The sequence below is a fragment of the Euleptes europaea genome, chromosome 16, assembly GCF_029931775.1.
Source record: "Euleptes europaea isolate rEulEur1 chromosome 16, rEulEur1.hap1, whole genome shotgun sequence".
In the NCBI taxonomy this organism is placed as follows: domain Eukaryota; kingdom Metazoa; phylum Chordata; class Lepidosauria; order Squamata; family Sphaerodactylidae; genus Euleptes; species Euleptes europaea.
Window position 1 is genome coordinate 23,720,961 of NC_079327.1, and position 20,659 is coordinate 23,741,619.

The 20,659-nt window shown below is 44.8% G+C and overlaps 1 protein-coding gene across 1 annotated transcript; it reads right to left on the bottom strand.

Annotated features, from left to right (window-relative positions):
• Window positions 1-5,749: 5,749 nt before the first annotated feature.
• SLC10A2 (solute carrier family 10 member 2) lies at window positions 5,750-20,315 on the bottom strand. Its single transcript, XM_056862144.1, has 6 exons — window positions 19,876-20,315; window positions 12,899-13,017; window positions 11,018-11,106; window positions 10,243-10,418; window positions 7,214-7,371; window positions 5,750-5,922 (listed from the first exon to the last, which is right to left on the bottom strand). Exons 1-6 carry the CDS (start codon window positions 20,313-20,315, stop codon window positions 5,750-5,752), a joined length of 1,155 nt encoding a protein of 384 aa, XP_056718122.1.
• Window positions 20,316-20,659: the final 344 nt, after the last annotated feature.

Genomic DNA, 20,659 nt, shown 5'->3' on the forward strand with positions numbered 1-20,659 from the left:
TTTCCATTTGGAACTCATCATATGTGGACACACCCTCGTTCTATTGTATTTGGGGTTCCGGACTGTCTTCATACCTGCGTGTATGCTTTGAGATGTTTTTTTCTTTGTTATAATTACTAAATAGCTTCTTATGAATTGAGCTGTGGTGCTGTTTGTTCTCCCAACTACACGTTTATCAGCATATGTAGCAATTATTTAGTGTTCACTATCTGAAGTTTGGCAACCCTATGTTTTAGATAGGGGTGTGCACTGACCCCCCCCCGGTATTTTTTGGATTCGAGTTTATTAAACGTGAAAATTTTCAAAAAAAACCAGAAACCCCCGATTTTTGGAAAATTTTGGGGTTAATGAACTTGAACCCGAATACCGGAAAAATCAGCACAGATGGGAAGGCAAGGGAGCATTCCTTTTGCTGCTGCCAGCAGCACTAAGAATGCTCACCTCCTTTCCTGTTGGAGAAACTTGCTGCCTCGGGCCTCTATGGAGGCCCAAGGCAGCAGGCTTCTTGAATAGGAAGACGGGGGGGGGCATTACTTTTGCCACTTCTAGCAGCGAAAGGAACACTCCCCATGGAACTCCCAGGAAGGCAGGTGGGGGGGGGGAGAGGGGGCTTCATTAAGATCCATGCTGCCAAGGCTGGAAGCATGGATCTAACTGAAGCCTTCCCCCCCCTTTCACCTTCTCAGAACTCTGGGGAAGGCTAGCGGGTGGGATTCATTAAGATCCATGCTGCCAGGACTCCAGGAAAGGCGGGCGGGGAGCGCTTTGGTAAAATCCATGCTGTCAAGGCTGATAGTGTGACTCTAAATGAAGCTCCCCCCGCCCACCTTCCCAGGACTCCCTGGAAGGCGGCCGGGGGGGGGGGGAACTTTGTTAAAATCCACATTGCCAATCCATGGGTTATTCGGGAAGGGGCTATCTGGCTTTGGCGAGATTCCCCTTTCCCTCTATTCGGCTGCAATTAAACCCGAAAAAAGCCGAAAGGGCTTATTTTGGTTTTAATAGTGGCTTGGTAAAATTGATATGTACAGCCCTAGTTTTAGAGCAGAAGTGCACTTATGGATATCTGTATGTACATGTGAGTCTCTGTGGTGTTGCTGGTAGGACTGCCAGGTCCCTCTTTACCACCAGTGGTAGGATTTTTGGGTGGAGGCTGAGGAGGGTGGGGTTTGAGGAGGGGAGGGACTTCAATGCCATAGAGACCAATGGCCAAAGCAGCCAATTATTTCCAGGTGAAGTGATCTCTATCAACTGGACATCAGTTGTAATAGAAGGAGATCTCCAGCTAATACCTGGAGGTTGGCAACCCTAGTTGCTGGGATTGGCAGGGCCTCATCTTTTGGGACTCAACTTGCCTCAGTTTTGCAGGGGAAGGGGTTCAGATCACCTGTGTTCTTCCTCCACTCTCCCCACTGCAGCTGGCTAGGCATAGGGGAAGATGGGGCAGGTCATCCTGGTTCCAATCCCATGGCCTTTATGAAGCAGGCCTATCGGCTACAACCACCTCCTCACCGGTCACTTCTATGGGAAGTGAAGGAAGGGCATGGCTGCTAGGTAGGCACAGCCTTTATTCTGACCAGCCCTGCCTTTCTGTTCTGGTTCCCCCCACCCCGGGGAGGGGGGGAGAGTTTGCACCACCCTGCTGAGTCAGCTTGATGCCAGGCTAGGGTTGCCAGCTCCGGGTTGGGAAATACATGGAGATTTTTGGGGCGGAGCCTGGGGAGGGCGGGGTTTGGGGAAGGGAGGAACTTCAATGCCATAGCAACCATTTTATCCAGGTGAACTGATCTCTACTGGCTGGAGATCAGTTGTAATAGCAGGAGATCTCCAGTTAGTACCTGGAGATTGGCAACCCTATGCCAGGCCCAGCATCTCACTGGCTCTCCCTGCAGTAGGCCGTCTTGTCACTTTTCAGTGGGGTCCTGTTTGATCTGGAACTGCGCTCGCCCTGCGTATCCTGCCTGCTTTGTGTTTCTCCGCTGTCCTGACCCTCGGAGCTATCCAGGATGGGCAGTTGCTCCTGTGGCTGGCAGCTGTGGTAGTATATTAATGTATATTAATGTATGTATATTAATGTATGTATAGTAAAATACAGACAAAACATTACACATAATCCATTTATTATCATTTCCAACAAAGTGGTCTAAATATGTTACTTATTGGAACAATCATTTAGAAATATTGTCTTTAGATATCTATGTATCTCTGGTGTGCCTTATGTTAAATGCTTGGCACAGTGGTTTTCAACATATGTTCCAGGTTTTCTTGAAAGTAATGGAGCATAACCTTTCTGAAAAGACAGCTCATCCTCCATATTGCTCTTCTCCTATAATGCACAATCACAGGAAAGAATTGTAAGAGTTTTGGGTTGCATTCTCAGTTAATACCAACAGGTGTAGATACTCTCTGCAAGAACTTTATGGAGCCTAGAAAGGCACCCTGAATCATTAGCAAAGTCTTGGGTCTTCATAGCAGATGGGTTCCTAACGTGGAAAAGAGTTTCTTGAAACAAGAACATCTTGGAACGCACGGAAGCAAGTCTCAGTGGAACCTGTTTCCGTAACGTTTCAACCTTTGTCACAACTAACTTTGGCAGATGGGTTCACATAACATGTGCACAAAGTATGCCTCCATGTACCAGTGTGATGACTCTGTGAATAATTTAAGAAAGCAAGTTCTGCTAAACGTGTAGTCTATCTGGCAACAGTGGTAAAAGGGTTTTCTGTACTTTATTATGTGATACAGAATATAAAGTCTCTCTCTCGACATTTGGCCCACAAGAGCAATGTATTCTTTATTTCATGCTTGGCACAAATTTTTCCTGATCATGGAAAATGTATGCTTTGTGCTTAGAATTCTTCAGTTAAAATATGTTTGTCAAATGGATATTTTCAATAGAGCAATAACATTACCACATGAAATCATAGCACCTGGAAGTCAGATCATTGGTCTTTTCCATGTGTTCAGCCAAATGTTGCTTTGTCTTCGCTTATAAAGCTTTTCATGAAGTAACAACTGTTAGGTTTGAATTTGGGATGGCATTATTGTCCTTTGTGTTCTAGTAAGAGGCTTTGATACGAATGGAGCACTTGCAACTAATCAGTTTATGATAAAATGTTGCCCTTTTAACTTTCAAGTCTCAAAGAATTAAAAACTTAATTTGAGCCTTGGCTTGACCCAGGAATTTAATTTCCTTGCTAACCCTCCTGTCTGGTATACAGAAAGTGGTATGCTTCAGGGGATGAAGATAATACCTGAATTCAGCCGCTCTCTGGTTTGACTTGCTTATCTCCATTTTGATTTTTTATCACGTGTGAGAAACTAGTGAATCTTTCCTCGTGGTGATTTCCTCCACTAAACAAACACCTCCCAACATTATTTTTATATTCGTTGTATTGAAGTGGTGTACAAAGGGCACATAATATAAAAATGCTCTAAAAATGGTACAAAGGTATAAATGTTGGGAAAGAAACAAAGGAGTAATAAACAATAGCAATGAAAATCAGGTGAACCAAAACTGATGTCAACCACTAAATGGAAATGGCCAGTTGGCTCACCCCAAAGGTACCCTGCTGGTTTCCTATCCAGGAAATGTTGGTTGTGCTAAAATACTACTGAAATGAATAGGTGTAACATGTATTATGGATTTCCATGAGACTTGTGACCAAATTGCTATAACTGAGGTCACTTCAGGTAAGGACAGCCTGTACCTGCAAAGTCTCAGGTGAGAGACTGTGAATTCCAAAAAGGTTTTGAGCCCCGGGAATCTCTCAGTTCAGAGGCGCTTATATCTTGAAGTATCACAGATCCTTCGACAGTTCACTAAATGCAATAAAACTATAACTAAGCAAAAGAGGAGACTCAGCACAGTCCATTAATAACTATCACATTAGAAACGACTGCATGGCCTTATCAGAGGAGCAGGCCTGTTATATTAGGTGCTGTGGAACACAGGCACAATGCTGCTGCTGCAGTCGTCTTGTTTGTGGACTTCCTAGAGGCACCTGGTCAGCCATGGTGTGAACAGACTGCTGGACCTGAGGGACCTTGGTCTGATCCAGCATGGCTTTTCTTACGGTCTTAAGAAACGTGGTCCATAAAAAGCGTGCCAAATGAAGACATGAGCCTGAAGCAAATCTAGTGGCCGTTGCTTTCCTCTATATGTCCGTGTTCTTTTTCAAACGTTTTGGGGTGTGTTGGTTGTTAGGTGTGCAAATAGATGTAAGAAAAGGATAGGGGTTAATGTAATTGCTGATTAAAAGGCACCGATTAAAGCAGGGGAATGCATTGATTAAAGAAGGGGAACACAACTCCTAGGCATTTTGGGACTGTGTCCCCCATGAAAAATCACAGGTATTTCAGGCAGTATATTACCGTAATCTTTCTTTAACTTTCTGACAGCTATCTCTTTTGCCAGCACTGGTAAAGTGGTTTAGGAAACAAAGCTGTCTGAGACAACCAAAGAGACCCACAGGAATGCAGAACAATATTTTAGAACATGGTCTTTTTACTGTCTGCAGTTTTAAAGGACTGTATTCCACATGGGCCCAGTTTTGCAACAAATTTTGCTAGCACAGACCAAGATCCCGAGTTCGTTTTGATTGCACTCTTGTCTGTTTGAGGTTCTTTATATATAGTTTGAATTGAGATAACAGACCTCCCCACACAATCATGGCTGGATCAAAGTGAAGCATTCTCTTGTTTAAGGTTACCAGTTTACTGTACTTTGCTATACAGTACTGGGCGAAAAACGAAATCTATTGGAAAATGAAAATAAAAAATGATTTCCCTCCCCAGGTTTCATTCAAAAAGAAGACAAAACGTCAAGCGACCCAACCATACATCAATAAATTAAAAGAAACAACTTTCTGAAGAAAACTATCCAGGTGCAAAATAGTTTGCTCCCTTGGGTTGCCAACCTCCAGGTGGTGGCAGGAGATCTGCTATTACAACTGATTTCCAGTCGATAGAGATCAGTTCACCAGGAGAAAATGGCCGCTTTGGCAATTGGACGCTATGGCATTGAAGTCCCTCCCCTTTCCAAACTTCTCCCTCCTCAGGCTCCGCCCCAAAAATCTTTCGCCGGTGGCAAAGAGGGACCTGGGAACCCTATCACTCCCAGAGTTGGATCTACTGTGAAAGTAATGAAGCTTAAGCTTCAGGGCCCCTAATCCCGGAGGGGCCCCCTGAAGCCACTTTTTTTAATGTGTGAATTTCTCAACATAATCGATGGAGTTTTTTAGTGATAGAATCATAAGCCAATGGGTCGAAGTACTTAATATTGACTTTGGAATATGCTCTAATACCCATTTCATATGGCCTGAAAATGTCCCTGTAATTGGTCAAATTTCAACATTTTCTCGGGGGCTTGCAGCGCCCGAACCCCCAGCTGTAAGGGCTCTCTGAGCTCGCCAGAATCTATTCACAGCCTACATTTGGGCAGCTGGGTCCTCAAATCCTTCGTTGGTGCATGGCTTAATAGTTCTGTAGTTTTATTTCATCACTGTATGGCCCATTTTCAAGGACTCCACCCCACCACCCTATTCTCCACCATTTGGGCCTCAAGGTCCTTGCAAGGGCAGCCAGGCCCTTTGGACCTTGTTGGATGTTGCCCTGTTGTTGTTGGTTGCGAAGGGGCGGGGCCCCCATAACAGTTCAAGCTCCAGGGCCCCAAAAATATAGGTCCGCCACTGTTCACTCCAAACAATATGTATTTTTTAAAGTAAAAGTTCCAGCAAAGCCAAAGGTCTTAGATTTTCCTGTTAGCTGCCCGTGACACATGAGTTTCTGCTTCCTCCTCCTCTGGCTTAAATCCTCCATTCATCGTTGAATACATCGGTGCCGGCAATGATGCAGGTTCATTTGCTTCTTCGCACAAGTCTTTCCTTCTATTAGCGCAATGCCTTTTGTGTAGCTGATAGCCTAGGAATAACATAGGCAGGAGTTACAGGAGGCAAGATTGTGTCCTAGTGTTAATACTGACACAGTATTGTTTGAGCTAATTGTTTGCTAATGGTTAGGAGATATTTTCTGAAAGGGCCATCTACCTGGGGTCCAACAGCAGTGATTGGTTTGGGTCGCTCACTGCTATTTACCAGGGAAACTCCCAAGTGTTGGTCTTTGTACCTGGCAGAGGTGTATCTACTGTGAAGCTAATGAAGCTTAAACTTCAGGGCCCCTAATCCCAGAGGGGCCCCCTGAAGCAACTTTTTTTAATGAGTGAATTTCCACCCCACCACCCTGTTCTCCGCCATTTGGGCCTCAAGGTCCTTGCAAGGGCAGCCAGGGCCCTTTGGACCTTGCTGGATGTTGCCCTGTTGTTGCTGGTTACAAAGGGGCCCCCATAACATTTCAAGCATCAGGGCCCCAAAGATGTAGGTCCGCCACTGGTACCTGGTAAATCACTCTATTTAGGGTTGCCAACCTCTGGGTACTAGCTGGTGACCTCCTGCTATTACAACTGATCTCCAGCCGATAGAGATCAGTTTCCCGGAGAAAATGGCCTCTTTGGCAATAGGACTCTATGGCATTGAAGTCCCTCCCCTTCCCAAACCCTGCCCTCCTCATGCTCCGCCCCAAAACATCCGGTCGGGGGCAAAGGGAACCCTATCCCTATTTGATTCCCATTTTTGCCTATTGGCGGTGGCTTGCAAGAGCTGTCTTTCTTCTGGGTGTAGCTCCCTACCCTCAGATCTCCTGAAAATGAAACCTCTAAGAGAAGGACTCTTATGTTGAGTGCACATTGATCCAAATGAGTCCACATGAGCAACAAGAAGAGTTGGTTGTTATATGCCAATTTTCTCTATCTTTTAAGGAGAATCAAACCGGCTTGCAATCTCCTTCCCTTCCTCTACCCCCAACAGACACCTTGTGAGGTAGGTGAGGCTGAGAGAGTTCTGAGAGAATTGTGACTGGCCCAAGGTCACCCAGCAGGCTTCATGCGGAGGAGCAGGGAAACCAACCCAGTTCTCCAGATTAGAGTCTGCTGCTCATGTGGAGGAGTGTGAATTGGGGTATTTTTCTTGCATGGTCTGCACCATGATGGTTCTCAGGATTATTGATTAATTAGTGACCGATATGGAACAGGCCAGAGCTGCTTAGTTTTTGGCTTTCTAACACAACATAAAGAGTACTACTTTTGTCCCCTAAAATGAATGATCTGAATAGTTCTTAAAGTAATATAATTGAAAGGCACCAGCATAATATGGCTCACCTCCCAAGATTAGACCTGCAAAAGTTAGCTGGAAAATACTGTAGATGAGTGGGAAAGTAAACATTAATGCCAGTTGTTCAGGGCTGAAGGAGAGCTGCACAATTGTGCTACACAACTGAGTGTTTTGCATCCCCGTTTCCAGAGCCACTGTTCGACATCTACAAGAAAGAATACATACATTTTAAACATATATATTCACTTGTCACATACATCACCCAAAGAGGCTTTGATTGGAGGTCCCATTATCTTGTTATGTACAAAGTGTCTGAAATTACTAGACGTAGCACAATAAGTTTTAAAAAGCCAATTTCCTGCCCACAAATCAAAAACTGACTGACACAATAAGAGGGTAACTCACAGTAAGGAACTGGACAGGAAAGGGCGGAGAGGGCAGTGGTTCAATTGTGTGATGTTTCTACTCATTAAATCCGCAGAAAAATGGAAATTGTTTGGAAGGCGAGTAGTGAATATTCCTTTAGCATCCAGACTGAGCTTCCCCGCTGAGCTGCCCAATCCTCCATGGTTGTCTTCTCACCTGCATGCTGAATACACATCTTGGAAGTGGCTGTTGACACCTTGAGCCGAAGTGGGGCCAATTATATGATGTACGAATGTGTGACTAGTATTCTCTTTCATCAATGAAAGATGGGGACATTAAATTGCAGATATAGTAGCCAGTGACCTTCTTGACTATACGGTTGGGTGCAAACTACATTGCTATCCCACGCATGTATTTTATCGGTGCTCACATCTCCACGCATATGTAGGCCAGGGTGTTCTGTATGCTACATGTACAGGTTGTTTGCACGTTCAGCCCTTGATGAGACCGCTCAAATTAACCGTCCTTTCTTTGCAGGTTTCTCAGTGACAGCACAAGCTAATGAAATGCTCTTGGGGGTAGTCACAGACCGACTTCCCAGAAATATCCAAGTGTTGAAATCATTGTTTATCTCATGGGAATGATGAGACACATTTGCTTCTTCACTGCATCAGCTGGAGGACTTGCATAACGTAGCTGCGGTGGGGTACTAAGGAAAACCTGATATCCTCATTAAAAGATATTTTAACAATATTTGCTGCAGCAGAAGAACGGTGTCAGAAATTCACATGATGATGATCTGAATGTGATGATCTGGAACACCCTTTATTTGTCAAGTTCTTTGATGTGTTTTTAATAATGCTGATGGATCACAGCCCTTCAAAAATTATAATCTTGTCAAAGTTTGCATTTAAGCATAGTGGGCAGACGTACAAAACAAAAGATCAGCCCATGTTTTCTCAGATTTGTTATTTATGCCATACATAAAAGTCTTCTTTGTAACATTTACAGAGGGCCAAGGAGCCTACGAAGCTGCCTTATACTTAGCCATAGCATTGCCCTCTTTAGCCCAGTACTATGTGAGCAGTAGCCTTGTCCTGGATGGCACAGGCTAGCCTGATCTAATCAGATCTCAAAAGCTAAGCAGGGTCAGCCCTGGTTATTACTTGGATGGGATACCACCAAGGAATATGAGGGTTGCTATGCAGAGGAAGCCAATGGCAAACCACCTCTGTTGGTCTCTTGAAAACCGTACTGGCTTGTCATAAGTAGGCTGTGACTTGACGGCACTTTACACACATACACATTAGTGGCACAGGTTGTCCAAGCTTTCAGGATGTTGTGTATGCCTTTATAAAATTGTGCCTACTGAGTTAACTGTAATTGGAGATCAGGGGACTGAACTTGGTATCATATTTATTTATTTAAACCTTGCTTTCTTCCCCCCAAGTCACAGAGTGGTAAGCTGCAGTACTACAGTCAAAAGCTTTGCTTGTGACCTGAGTTTGATCCTGATGGGAGTTGGTTTTAGGTAACCGGCTCAATGTTGACTCAGCCTTTCATCCTTCCAAGGTCGGTAAAATGAGTACCCAGCTTGCTGGGAGTAAAGTGTAGATGACTGGGGAAGGCCATGGCAAACCACCCCATAAACGTGGTCCGCCTAGTAAACGTCGGGATGTGACGTCACTCCATAGGTCAGTAATGACTCGGTGCTTGCACAGGAGACTACCTTTACCTTTCCTTCCTAGTGGAAATACAAAGCATCTTATTATATCATCCTCTTCCATCTTATCCTCACAATAACAACCCTGTGTTAGGCTGGAAGAGAGAGTGACTGGCCCAAGGTCACCCAGCATGCTTCCATGGCAGAGTGGAAACTGATCTCCCAGACCCTAGTCCAACACTCTAACCTATACACCATTCTGGTTCTTCTTCAGTCACAGCATATGCTGTGCTACTGAACTCTGGGTCCTGCTGGAAAATTAGAGGAATTGTGGAGCGAATCATAGAGGATAGACATCTCATGAGAAGAACTAGTAGTTCATTTTTGATCTTCAGTGCAGCCCCACATTGGGACTGTACCTGCATGCCAGCCTAATGTGTGTCTGCACTAGAGTTTCTAGGTCCCTCTTCACCACTGGCGGGAGGTTTTTGTTTTGGGTGGAGCCTGAGGAGGGCGGGGTTTGGGGAGGGAGGGACTTCAATGCCATAGAGTCCAATTGCCGAAGCGGCCATTTTCTCCAGGTGAATTGATTTATATCAGCTGGATATTAGTTGTAATAGCAGGAGATCTCCAGCTACTACCTGGAGGTTGGCAACCCTAGTCTGCACAGAAGACAATGAACAGCAGTTACAGGTCAGTGCAACTCTTTTTTCCCCTCTGCGCTAGCCAGACTCATTTCCTCTCACTGATGTATTTTTTAAACTGACAGCTGTAATCTCGGGTCCTTTCAGGCTGGGGCATTTTGGAATTGTAATTGAGTATGGCGCATGAGAGACATCAGGTGTCTTGTTTAGTTAAGGAACTAGAGAGTGACCATAAGTCATAAATGTAAATGTTCTTTCTACACAGATAAACAGCATATGACCATTTCATGGTTAATTGAGTTTGGATGCATTAATTGCCACTAAATAAGAAATTCAGTTGTAGGCCTGGATGTAATCGCTTATGACAAGAAGGAGAGGATGTGAACAGTGGAGTAAGCCTTACCTGTGCCAAGGCTGGCCAGCTAAACGAGCCAAGAAAAAGCCCAATGAATAGCCAGCTAATGGAAAGATGGTTCCAACAATCCAGAGTTGAGGAGTGATTGTCCAGGATCCTTGGTACAAAATTCCTCCCACCACAGCTATGAGGACAATAAGAACTGCACCGGTAATGGAACCAATCTAAAGGAAGAATTATAACATGCAGTGGTTTAATGCAATGATTCCTCAATGGTTGCATTCACAGTAGTATTGGCCCTTCCTCTTACCTGGAAATCTGTCACTTGCCCTCGAGGTGCTAGGTTTGGGACAACTGTGCTCAGGTGGCAGATTTTGTGATTTTACCATAAAATAGCCAGTTACTCAGTTTATTAATGTATTTTTTAAAAATCAAAATAGATTTTCTGCCCCATGTGTCAGAATGTCTTGGGACATCACTAGACCAGAATAAAGAGCTGTTGGATAGAATGGGGTAACCTTTGCCCTCTTCTGCTCTGCTCTGCTTTGCAAATCTGATAACTTAAAGTGCTTTTTAATTTTTTTAAATCACCCTGAATTCTCAGAGTTGGGCTGGCTAAAATTCCTATTAACTGACTGACAAAGCAATCCTAAAAAGAGTTACAAGCTTCTAAGCCCATTGACTTCATCGGACTTAGAAGGGGGCAACTCTATTTAAGATTGCACTGTAAATAACGGGTAAAAGGACATGGGACTTCAGTGTCATTGTACCATGAATGTTTTTAGAAGTCTTTGAGTAAGTATTTGGAGGCTTCAACCCTTACCTTTAGTATGAGTTTAGCTTTTGCAGGCCATCGATTCTTAACATATATTCCCAACGAGACAGGAATTACTAGGGCTACCAATGAAATGCCTGGAGGGAAAAAGCAAGATACATTGGGGAGGACTGATAAGTTGAGATAATAGACCTTATATCCATTATAGATCTTTACTTTTCAGAAAAACAAGCAAATAATATTGCTCTTTGGAAGAAGTGGCTGTAGTTAGGGATTGAATTATATATCTCTGGTCCCTAGATTCTGTATAAGGTATTGTTCCAGCTCTATTGTCTTCCTGGTTCTTCTTTATTTTATTTTTATGTCTTCACTGACCATTATTTCCTCTGGTTCCTGATTTTCAGGCCACTGCATACTTCATCTTTTTTTCTTTTAGCCACCCCATTCTTGTCCAGTTTCCCCTATGTTCCTGTCTCCCTCCCTCATAGTATATAGGCTGTACTACTAAGTGCCACAAAGTTTCTGTCATCTCTCGCCTCATACACAGCTTTCTTGGCTCTTCTGTCTTTTCTTCTAGCCTCATCCTCCATCTTCCCTTACTCCAGGGATTTCTTTCTAAATGCTTATACTCTTCCTTCAGCTTTGTTGCCGGTATGCTCCCTGTCCCCTGTATAAGTATACAAATGCCATCAAGTCGCAGCCGACTTATGGCGACCCCAGCTAGGGGCTTTCAGGGCAAGGGAGAAGCAGAAGTGGTTTGCCAGAGGTGGTTTGCCATTGCCTTCCTTTGCTGAGTCTTCCTTGGAAGTATTCCATCCAAGTAGCAACCCTGCTTAGCTTCTGAGATCAATTGAGATCAGTCGATACCATGCTCCTCCTCACTGTCCCTATATTATGAAGCATTTCACAATTCTCAGCCTGACTCTGAGAGATTTTCATTCCAGAAAAACTGACAAACTTCCTCATAGAAGCTGAAGTATTAGTTTCATAAGCAACTGAACTTTCCATGCTACCACACTAGCTAAATCTAACCGTGTCTGAGACTTCACAATCACAGGTATAACATAATAGATGTCCCCCCCCCCACCAAGGATTTCCAGTTAAATACATATATTTGTGGTCAATGATACCAAGGTTAAAAAAATCCATGTATGCCCTTGAGGATTTGTTAGTAATAATCTGCCAGGCTAGCTACAGATGACACATATTACCTTGGATCCCACACACACACACACACAAAAAAAAAAATCTGCTGACAGAAGGATTTCCATCACTGGAAACCTGTTTCTGTTTCTCCTTTCTTTATGGCCCCAAATGCTGTTTCTAGGAGATAGGAGAGCCCCAGGAACACCATGAAGGGGAAATTGGAAATCTGCCATGAGAGGGAAGGAATCAGCAAAAATTGCCTTTCCTTCCATCTGCAGAAATTGTTAATGGGATCCAACCCATTGTGTCAAAAGTAGGGTTGCCAGGTCCCTCTTCACCACTGGCGGAAGGTTTTGGGGGTGGAGCCTGAGGAGGGCAGGGTTTGGGAAGGAGAGGGAGTCCAATTGCCAAAGCGTCCATTTTCTCCAGGTGAACTGATCTCTATTGGCTGGAGATCAGTTGTAATAGCGGGAAATCTCCAGCTAGTACCTGGAGAGTGGCACCCCTAGGCAAAAGGTGGTAGTTCCCACACATGTTTCGCTCTGGTCTCTGGTATCTGTGTCCCCGATCAAGAGCCTACTGTGGGCTGAAACACTTTATGCATCTGGAGGGAGGATGCATGAACACATGAGTTATCCTGAGTTATACCACTGGTCTATCAAGGTTAGTATTATCTACTCTGACTCACAGCATTTCCACACTGCAAGCCAATAACACACTGATGCTGTAGTCTTACTTTGCCACAGGTTGAGAATAACAGAGGAAAATCTTGAATAAACTTACCAATACTGTCATAGGGGATCAAAATGGAGTCATAATCTGTCCATATTCTGGTGTAAATAAAGAGACAAAGTGGCATCATCCCCATGGCCAGCAGGGTTGAACATGTTGTCATACTAATGCTGGAAGAACAAAAAAGGGGAATAAAACCCAACCTGAAAACAGAAGCTGGGTACCCCTCCCCAGATCCCGTCCCCCTCACGCTCTGCCTCAAAAACCTCCCATTGCTGGCGAAGAGGGACCTGGCAACCCTATATGGCATTCAGTGGTTTGTGTGCACAGATCCTACATACATACCAGCATATGTATGTATGTATGTGGGGAGGTAGTTGTGAATTCCCTGCATTGTGCAGGGGGTTGGACTAGATGACCATGGTGGTCCCTTCAAACTCTATGATTCTATGTAATCTGGGACTGCACTTTTTCAGATTCTGGGTCATTCACAGTAGTAGAAGAAGAAGAGTTGGTTTTTATATGCCGACTTTCTCTGCCACTTAAGGCAGAATCAAACCGGCTTACAATCGCCTCCCCTCCCCCTCCCCACAACAGACACCCTGTGAGGTGGGTGAGGCTGAGAGGGAATGACTTGCCCAAGGCCACCCAACTGGCTTCATGTGTAGGAGTGGGGAAACAAATCTAGTTCACCAGATTAGCCTCCACTCATGTGGAGGAGTGGGAAATCAAACCCGGTTCTCCAGATCAGACTCCACTGCTCCAATCCACCGCTCTTAACCACATACCATGCTGGCTCTCAGTATGACTTGGATGCTATGAAAAAGTTCTGTGCACACAATTTATTTATTTATATGGCATCTTTTGACAATGCCTCCAAGTTGGCTTACAAAATCTAAACATAGATAATGAAACAAGTGAATTAAAATACATCAGGTTAAAACAGCATCATCAGCTTCAGGACTGCCCTCTTCCACTGTTTTGTCTTCATGACATTCTATGACAGTGGGCGGTGTAATCTCCCACGCTGAAAATGGAATTATATTGGCTTCCTCTTCCTCAACCTCTGGATCACTAGAGCTTTCAACATCATAAGAACATAAGAAAGACCCTGCTGGATCAGACCAAGGCCCATCAAGTCCAGCAGTCTGTTCACACAGTGGCCAACCAGGTGCCTCTAGGAAGCCACAAACAAGACGACTGCAGCAGCACCATCCTGCCTGTGTTCCACCGCACCCAAAATAATAGGCATGCTCCTCTGATACTAGAGAGAATAGGTATGCAGCATGACCAGTATCCATTCTAACTAATAGCCATGAATAGCCCTCTCCTCCATGAATATGTCCTCTCCCCTCTTAAAGCCCTCCAAGCTGGCAGCCATCACCACATCCTGGGGCAGGGAGTTCCACAATTTAACTATGAGTTGTGTGAAAAAATATTTCCTTTTATCTGTTTTGAATCTCTCGCTCTCCAGCTTTAGCAGATGACCCCGTGTTCTAGTATTATGGGAGAGGGAGAAAAACTTCTCCCTGTCCACTCTCTCCAAACCATGCATAATTTTATAGACCTCTATCATGTCTCCCCTTAGCTGCCTTCTTTCCAAGCTAAACAGCCCTAAGCGTCCTAACCGCTCCCCATAGGAAGTTGCTCTAGTCCCTTAATCATTTTGGTTGCTCTTTTCTGCATCAGTGGCATTCATTACATTTCTCTCATCAATATACACTGCATTCATCACTTGTACACTAAGGCCCTTTGGATTCATGATTCTGTACCCATTGGACAGTGGGTTATATCTAACTAGGATACCAAGTTCTGTTGTGGGGTCCAGTTTCCCCCTTTTTTGGCTTGGGACGTAAGCAAATACACGAGATCCAAAAGCTTGTAGGTCTTTCAGACCAGGTTTCTTTCCATTCCATCTTTCAAATGGGCTCATATTAATTGTACTGCAGATTGATCTGTTATAAAGATAGGCTGCTGTATTTACATATTCTCCCCAGCAGGGTTCAGGTACACCAGCCTCTATTAACAGACATCTTGCACTTTGCATCAGGGTTTGATTAAATCTCCCAGATATCCCATTATGCCTAGGTGAGTAAGCTACAGATTTTGCATGTATAATTCCTTCTGATTCAATAATTCTTTTCATTATTAACGTACTCAGTTCCAGAGCAAAGATATATAGGATTGGGTTGTTCAAAGTCTCAAAATCCCAGTTGCAATAGGATACCTGTGATAATTAAAATATATCACCAATGGGAAAAGGGACCAAAAATGAGTTAGAAGTCCCTCTTCCTTTTTTTTGGGCATATTGTTGGGAAGCAGTATCATTAATTTCAATTGTAATCCAGCCGTGAGGAAACACAAGAAAATCTAGGCATAAAATTATCACTTTGCTCTTTCACTGGGAACAATTAGAGCAAATAGATTTGGCATTATAGAGAAGGTTGCTTATTTATGAAATCAATATATTATCACTAAGGGCATTTTGTTGTTTGTTCGATGAGCATAATTATGTAACCTTCAGCACCCTATTGCATGAAGAAGAAGAGTTGGTTTTTATATGCCGACTTTCTCTACCACTTAGGGAGACTCAAACTGGCTTACAATCACCTTCCCTTCCCCTCCCCACAACAGATACCCTGTGAGGTAGGTGGGGCAGAGAGAGCTCTAAGAGAGCTGTGACTAGCCCAAGGTCACCCAGGTGGCTTCATGTGTGGGAGTGGGGAAACCAACCTGAATATATCTGCTGAATATAATTTCGGGTGGAAATGGACAGGTGTTTAAATTATGCTTAAATATAGGTCTGTTAAGTAGGGCACAGATTAGAACAAGTACCAACCTTCAAATATCTTGGGGTAATGTTTCAGGATACAGGAGCAAAAAGGACCCACCTCGAGTACAACACTAATAAGAGTCGTAAATCAGTGCTTGGCATTGCAAAGTTTGTTGCAACAAAAGGGGGACAACTCAATCCCTGTGGGTCTTAAGCTATATTTAGCCAAGATAATCCCACAACTCTTGTATGGGGTCCTGTTGGGCCCTTCCACCACAAGACTCTCAGCTTTGGAAAAGATCAAGTCAAAAATTTTTAAGATCTATCTTTCGAATACCATCTACTGTCTCTAATGCTACCCTTCGATTAGAATCAGGTTTGATTAAAATAGAGGCTAGGATAGTTTTAGGATCTATAAACACCTGGTTAAGACTATGTCATAATTCCTCTGATTTTACTTCCATAATTCTCAGTGACAGGTACTGTTCAGCCAGGCTTAAGGCTGTTCATCATAGGATATCCTTACTTGGGTTCTCATTTGAGTCCTTACAGATGATGCTGATTGAAAGGGCCAGGGACATTGTTAAGAAAAGGCTGTATGATATAGAAAGGCAGAATGGCATTGCATGTGTTCCTAAATATTGGGCTCAACAGACAACAAAATATATAGCCGCCCCAGCATTATATCTTTCACTCTTAGAGGTCCCATCACACCGTAGGGCATATACAATGGCAAGATGTAATACTTTCCCCTCAGTCTCCAAAGAGGGAGGGTCTGCCCGACCCACTCCATAATATCCCTTCCCTTGGCTCCACCCCTCATCTTACGTCAGGCCTGACAATGCCCGGCACTTGGCTTTCATTCTCGCGACTGCAGCCAAAATTCGCCCCACCTGTCACTTCTTCAAAGGTGGGCTGGGGCAGTCTTGTCCGCGGATGGATAATAACGAGAGCTGGGATAATCAAAAGGGCCAACTTTATTTTTATTGTTCAAGAGGGATCTGCAGCGCACACAACCAAAACATCCCCAATAACTGACTGCAGGGCAGGCCATTGCGGGGATGCTGAAGAGTCAGGCTTCCTCTTGTTTTTTGCATCCCCGTTCTTAGGGCGAGACCCATCCTGGCTCTGAACTCTGAGCCGTCACGTGTGGTATGGCTCCTGCTCTTCCTTGCCAAGCCTTTTTAGTGCTCGAGGGAGGTGTGCCACGTCCAATCCACCCTAGCCGCAAGGTCTATAGGTAAAGGATAGCGGCACCCCTCAAGGAGTTCCTGTCCCAGGTCCCTGCCAGGCACCAAGGCCCTAGTCCTGGTCTGAGGGTTGCTCCTTCATCTTCCAAACTGATGCCTCAGGGTGCTAACTGGAGTTGTACCACAATCATGAAACCACCTTTTCCCGCACTGCTCCCGCCACAAGGGGCGGATCAGCTTAATGCTTGGTCCGCCCCACGGCCCCACTTGCCCTTAAAGGCCGCCATGAGGCCACGCTGCAGTTCCCCCAAGAAGATGTCATAGCCGACATCTGAAAGGTGGACACCATCAGGCCTGTACAGGGGTGGAAAGCAATGCTTGATTTCTGGATGAGCAATATGCAGACCACCCATGGAAACTACCCCACGCCGTATTTCGCCATTCACTTTCACCCGTGCCCTTTCCAAACACCCTGGGTTCAAAGCACCCTTCCAGACCCGCCGCTGGAGCATGTCCGACCAAACCAACCGTATGCCTGGCACCAGTGTCCTCAGGTGTTCAAAATCTGTCAGGGCTTGCCAAACAATGGACTTCCCAGCCCGTTTTCCCATGTCATTCTCGCCCAAGTGGACGGCGATTACATGAGGTGGGGGAGACGCCGTCAGGTGGTCGTGGAGGGTTGGCAACAACTGTTCCCACCGCATGCCCCTTCTGCCAAGCCATGTAATCAGCATCGTCTCGCTTACACCCAACTGCGAGCCGAGGCCTCCAGTGGCTGCCCTGCGGCTAGCCCAAAAGACAATGCTGTGGCCACAGATGAGAACCTGCCTCCTCCAGTGAAGCCCACCTAAAAAAACAAAATGTCAGTGTGTTGCTGCAGAGGACCATGGTGCTAGTGATCCTTATCCTGTGGTGGGAGGCCCGCACATGGAAAAGGAAGCCCATAGGATGAACTGTTAGCCATTGTGGATTGCCAGGGCAACTGCAAACATGCTCGCATGGTACTCTGGCTTGGGATGAACCGTAGGGTTGCCAGCAGGCCTGTAGGGGGAAAAAACCCCTCTCCCTTTAATTGAGGTAAATAACATCACCTGGTAAATAACATCCTATTAAGCGGCTGTTAAAGGGACAGGACATACGTTCTCCCAGCAGTTGGCAGCCCTATGTATGTGTGCAAGACCCTTTTGAAAACAAATAATCCTTGCTGAGCTCAGTAAATGTCAAAAGCTGTCTGAAGGCCCACCGGGTGTGTGATGAGGGAACAACGGCTGAATTAAAAAGGATACCAAAGGCTATATGCGACACTTGCAGGGTTTCTCTTTTTTAAATCACAGCTGCGTCGGTGAGGGGGAATTGGTTCACAGCCATGGCACTGAAGAGTGGGACTTTCCCCTATGTCATTAAAAAAAATCTAAAGTGGCCTGTGCTGAAGTTGCTAATTTACTCATGGGGAAAATCATAAAGACACTGCACAGACAGTTAAGTTTCCTAAAGCCATGGCCCTGATCCAGTCTGAACACACCTGCAATAGCTTTGATCTTATAAAAGAAGAAGAAGAGTTGGTTTTTATATGCAAATTTCCTCTACTTTTTAAGGAGAATCGCTCCAATGTACAATCACCTTCCCTTCCCTTCCCCACAACAGACACCTTATGAGGTAGAATCATAGAATCATAGAGTTGGAAGGGACCACCAGGGCCATCAAGTCCAACCCCCTGCACAATGCAGGAAATTCACAACTATCTCCCCCCTCCACACCCCTAGTGACCAGAAGATCACCAAGATGCCCTCCCTCTCATCATCTGCCTAAGGTCACAGAATCAGCATTGCTGACAGATGGCCATCTAACCTCTCCTTAAAAACCTCCAGGGAAGGAGAGCTTACCACCTCCCGAGGAAGCCTGTTCCACTGAGGAACCGCTCTGTTGGAAAATTCTTCCTAATGTCTAGACGGAAACTCTTTTGATTTAATTTCAACCCGTTGGTTCTGGTCCGACCTTCTTGAGCAACAGAAAACAACTTGGCACCCTCCTCTATATGACAGCCCTTCAAGTACTTGAACATGGTTATCATATCGCCTCTCAGTCTTCTCCTCTTCAGGCTAAACATACCCAGCTCCTTCATCCTTTCCTCATAGGACTTGGTCTCCAGACCCCTCACCATCTTTGTTGCCCTTCTCTGGACATGTTCCAGCTTGTCTACATCTTTCTTAAATTGTGGTGCCCAAAATTGAACACAGTACTCTAGCTGAGGTCTAACCAGAGCAGAGTAAAGCAATATCATCACTTCGCATGATCTGGACACTATACTTCTGTTGATGCAGCCCAAGACCAAAAGGTAGGTGGGGCTGAGAGAGTTTGGAGAGAACTGTGACTAGTCCAAGGTCACCCAGTGGCTTCATGTGTAGGAGTGGGGAAACCAACCTCTACACCACGCTGGCTCTACACCATGCTGGCTTTATTCTGAGCGGGGAAACCAACCCGGTTCACCAGATTAGAGTCCACCGCTCTCAACCACCACACCAAGCTGGTTGTCAGTATAATGTCTAGTATAATGTCTAGTATCTTCCTATTCTCACACCATCTGGTGGTCAGTTATTTTTGCTGTAAGATCTTGTAGCTTGTAGCTTATCCTTTGGAAGAAAGAAAAAACACTCTATGCAGTTTTGGAGCAATATTGAAATGGCTGTAAGATCTGCCCCAATTTCACTTCCCTTTCACGGCTCAGAGACGGAAGTTCAGCACTGATTATTGTAGTTGTCATTACATTTTCTCTTTATCCCCAGTCCAAATTAAGGTGAACTGGAGTAGCTACCAAGCATACCTCTCTACATGCCCTTGCTGTTCCATTCCAGAGTATAGTCACTACTGCACTATTTCCAATTGTGCAAAGAAAATCTACTTGCACAGTAACTCTTGATAGGTGATGAGTTAGCCATTAATTTTTTGAGATCAGTGGCCCAATCCAGAGAACCTCACAACTTGTTCTAGTGCATTGTACCGACTTCTTCTTTACAATACACGACACTGGCATCTGCTATTCTGTGAGAAAAGTCAAACTAGCTTACCTTAGGTCCATGTCACCATCTACCCAGTAGGCTAAAATATTGGAAGCGGTTCCTCCAGGACAACATCCCATAATGATCACTCCAACGGCTTGTATCGGAAGCACTTCGAAAGCAAGTGCCAGCACGAAGCCAGTAAGAGGCATGATCCCAAACTGACAGAGGAAACCCACCATAATGCCCCAGGGCCTTTTAATGTGTCCTAAAAACTTGGGTAGCTCCACATTACAGCCCATGGAGAACATCACCATTGCCAACATGATTGTTAGGACAGTACTTAAAATCAGACTCAAAGTCCTGTTAGAATCATCGCTGGGCAACACACAGGAGGTGCCGTTGCAGACGGTGGCATTTGGGGAACAGTAAGAAAAGTTGAAGGATGGCTGCGTCGTCAAAACCTGGGAGGATAAAGCACCAGATCTTTCTTGAACGTCGTCCTGCATTTTTTAAGAACAACGAATGCTCGGCGAGGTTCTCCAGCTCTATATGGATGCTTGTATCTCTGGGCGTTGTAATATGTTGTCAAGGGGCAATAAAGAAAAAGATAATTCTTGAACTTAGGGGCTGTCAAGGTTGATAATTAAACAAACTGCTGAGTCACAACATTTCACCAGAACCAATGCACGCATAACACCCCTAATCAAACATTGATTCTGGAAAAATGGTAGAGATTCACACCAAATTAATATTTAAACGCATGAGCTACAAGTGGAGAATGGATAATGCATCAAAATGAAAATCAACCAGAGCTTCTTAGAGCTTACTCTTTCATGCACAATACTCGCCA

Coding starts and splice junctions, on each gene's coding strand:
- SLC10A2 (XM_056862144.1), bottom strand. CDS start 20,315: ATGCAGGACGACGTTCAAGAAAGATCTGGTGCTTTATCCTCCCAGGTT. Junction 11,107..12,898: donor GATCCCCTATGACAGTATTG/GTAAGTTTATTC, acceptor TTTTCCCTCCAG/GCATTTCATTGGTAGCCCTA. Junction 7,372..10,242: donor GCTGGCCAGCCTTGGCACAG/GTAAGGCTTACT, acceptor TCTTTCTTGTAG/ATGTCGAACAGTGGCTCTGG.